The sequence below is a fragment of the Phytophthora parasitica genome (assembly GCF_000247585.1).
Source record: "Phytophthora parasitica INRA-310 unplaced genomic scaffold supercont2.6, whole genome shotgun sequence".
NCBI classification, from domain to species: domain Eukaryota; phylum Oomycota; class Peronosporomycetes; order Peronosporales; family Peronosporaceae; genus Phytophthora; species Phytophthora nicotianae.
This window is the reverse complement of record NW_008648992.1, coordinates 2,014,929-2,018,208: the sequence shown is the minus strand read 5'-3', so window position 1 is coordinate 2,018,208 and position 3,280 is coordinate 2,014,929. Positions and strand designations below refer to the sequence as shown.

At 45.0% G+C, this 3,280-nt stretch overlaps 2 protein-coding genes across 2 annotated transcripts; both read right to left on the bottom strand.

The window, feature by feature from the left end:
- Positions 1 to 2,020: 2,020 nt before the first annotated feature.
- Positions 2,021 to 2,347, bottom strand: PPTG_21611 (hypothetical protein; the record flags this gene model as incomplete). The annotated part of the gene is made up of 1 exon (XM_008898428.1): positions 2,021 to 2,347. One exon carries the CDS (start codon positions 2,345 to 2,347, stop codon positions 2,021 to 2,023), a length of 327 nt encoding a protein of 108 aa, XP_008896676.1.
- Positions 2,348 to 2,515: 168 nt separating this feature from the next.
- PPTG_21610 (hypothetical protein) lies at positions 2,516 to 2,719 on the bottom strand (the record flags this gene model as incomplete). Its single annotated transcript, XM_008898427.1, has 1 exon — positions 2,516 to 2,719. The coding sequence occupies one exon, from the start codon at positions 2,717 to 2,719 to the stop codon at positions 2,516 to 2,518; it is 204 nt and encodes a 67-aa protein (XP_008896675.1).
- Between the last annotated feature and the right edge of the window lie 561 nt (positions 2,720 to 3,280).

Below are 3,280 nucleotides of genomic sequence, written 5' to 3'. Positions count from 1 at the left end.
TTTTATGCTCATCGAGATCGTGGAAGTCGCCGCCTTTCCTGTCGCAACCGCAGCGAAGATCCAGCTGTCCGAGGTGTAAACTGCGAGCAATTTCGATAAGTCAGTAGTTAGTACTGAGATCTGGTGATTTGATTTGGTGCGTGTAAAGTACTGATCCGTAGTTGTCCCAAGCGTTAGTAGTGTTACTCATGGGTAGTAACAAAATAGTAATACACAGCGACGCTCAACCACCAAATGCGCTTAGTGGAGCTTCATGCTCTTGCAGAACTACTTTCTTACTTCTATTTTATCCACGCCATGGCCCCCTGTACTCCGTAACCCGTCGAAGAAGAAACTGGGCCGACCCAAAAAGCGCCTGCCCCGAACCTGCCCATCCTGCAAGGTCACCTTCAGCTCGCCGACTAAGCTAAAGAACCATTTAAATCATCTACGCGGATGCGGTCCCCAGGCCGTAGCTCGTCAAAAGGCAAAGCGAAAAGAAGCAAACCGATACTACAGCAAGGTCAATTCCATTAAAAAAAAAAAAAGAATTAGACAAGGTGGGAATGTGGGATTTTTACTGTGACGACTCTAAAGATGACGATTTGGACGACGAGGTCATGAAGGAACCCACGTGGGCTTGGTTTAGAGACAACTTGACCACCGCGAAGGGTCCATTAGCTTAAAATGACATTAGAATAAAATATCTACAAATAAAAAAATGTCATTACTTGTGCAGTATCGGCATGACAAGAAAAAATACTACTGCGTAAAAAACTGTGTATTGATGGTGTCTTTAATGTAACTACCTGAACGCTTCACCCTTTTTCGGCTCCTTTCTTTTTCTTGTGCTTTGGCTTTGGGCCAGGTTTTAGCCCACGTTTGCCGTTCTCGCGTGGGTTCTCTTGTGTCGCCGGAACTAAGAGTCCCGTATCTTTCTCCAAAATGACGTTAGTTGGCCACGGCTTAAAGGAAACGTTGTACGTTTTCTTGAAGTACCCGATGGACATTTTCTCAGCGTTGTACAGAGTATCCAAGTCTCATTCGTCCTTTATAGCTGCTGCTGCTACTGCGTGGACGCATGGGAAGTCTGTGTCCTGCCAATTTCCATATGTACATTCCGCTCCAGGTAGATCCACTAAACGCCAAGGGTGTATGTATCCAGTTTTTGCTGTAGGACCGAGATATAGTACGTCGTACGCACCGGCTAAACACGGAGTAATTTGGCATGATCCAGCAGCCTTGATGAGATCTTCTTTCTTTTTTGCGAGCTTCGACACCAACGTAGTGGATGGGCTCTTGTCCAACCAAGCAGCAGCCAGTTGCCTCTTTGATGACAAAAGTTCACTCAATTTTCGAAAGTACAACCCAAAAGCATCGAGAGGCTTGGCGCTTCGACATTCGTTCCCGATCCAGTTGTTGGATTGTTCTGCTAAATTTGATGTGGTCTCTCCGTAAGTCGGCAACTTGAAATGATCTTGATACACATATTTCACCAAGTGCTGTTTCGAAATCCCCGACAAGTATGTTGCTGCTGTTGGTTTTGTGATTTTGAGTTCCGATTCGAATACCTTGCAGTCATTTTCACAGTCGCAATTGGCCATTTTCGAGATTATCACGCACTCTCTGTTCGTTAATGATTTTTTTTCCTTGCTGGTGATGTTTCCTTTTATATGGCGAAGGCAGAATCGATGTCCAGCGCGCGGAAAAGCTGTGTTTACTACCGCCTGAAGACCTTTATCTCCGTCGGAGAGAGCTGTAAAAGTTTCTATGTCGCCCAATGCCTCTTTCACGACGTATAGAAACCAAATCCAGTGGTCGTTGTTCTCAACAGGAACGAGAGAAAAAGCGAAAGGAAGTATCGAACTGTTAAAGTCTTTTGAAGTTGCCACGAGAAAAACCCCTCGCTGGTTCATCTCTCCTTTGAGATGGGTCCCGTCAGAGCCGTACAATCGACGACTTCTTTTGGCGACTTGGATTTCGATGTTTGGAAAAAAATACGCTCGAATAAACGTTCCGTTTCCGGATTTCTCGAACTTCATTATTGAGCCCGGGTTTTCTCAGCAACTAATCTCAGGTAAGACTCAAGTTTCTGATAGCTGTCAGTCATATTACCACCCAATCGCTCATCAATCGAACTCTCGATCCGCGAAATAACACTCGGACTGATGTTTTTGCCTTTACCCACGAGAAATCTGGAAATTACTGCGCCTGTCTTCTTGTCGGTCTTTCCGTCATACCTTGGCAGCATTTCTGCTTCGATCAAGTGTACCAGCGTCGCTAGATCTTGCGTTGTATTTCTCTTGGCAAACTTTGAACGAGCGATAGTACCCTCGGCAAGAGGTTGTTCTGTGAATCCCACACGCATGACGTGGTTGTGAGCAAAATTAAAGCAAGTCACCTTCCAGCTTCCGTCAACTCCGTTGACATTGATAGCAAACGGGCACTCACTATCATCACACGAGGTGTTCTTGTCGAAAAATTGTTGACCATTCAGTTTTTTGCAAACATACTTTGTATTTCCACTATTGTTTGCCTAGCTACTAAAGCTGTCGACAAACAATTGAAAGCCGGACGATTGAGCAAGTTCTTTGCAGCGTTCTTGAATAGCCTTCTGGGATCCGTGAGTCTCGATTCCGATGTTCTCTCGTCGCTGGTACGCCACACCGTAGTTGTTCTTGCTCGAGTCTGTCACTTGAATTGGTACATCTTGTCGCAACAAGCCAAGCGACCTGGCCATATCCAGTTCTGAATCATTCACCACGAATGGAGCCGACCCAAAAGTACGAACTTTTCGTGTCCGTGAGCGGAGCATTCGACCGGTGTATTGTGTGCCTCGTGGAACTAACGAGCTGGTGGGAGGAAACAGAGAAATGAGCTTGTAGTAGTGGGAAACGAACGCTCGGCGGCAAAAATATAAAACCGAGTTGAAGAAGTGCCGTTGCATTTAGAAAAAAAAAACAGTTCTTAGCTTGCGCTATTTTAACATCATATGCAGAATACTATTAATATGAAGCTGAAATGAAGTACTGTTTTATAACTACTGAAATTTGCTGGCAACAACTGAACGATAACAGTTCCTGAACATTGAACTCCCGACAAATAAGAACCGAGATTGTGTTCAGCTTGACGGCAGGGCCTTAGCAGCAGACTTAGGGAAGGAGTGTGGGCGAATGCATGTTGAGGACGAGATCGTGTATACTATGTAATACTACGTAGTAGTATTTACGTTTAACCTGGTGCCCTTCGTTCATCGTGACATAAAGATTTACAAGGTTTGCTATAAGTCGGAAACGAATAA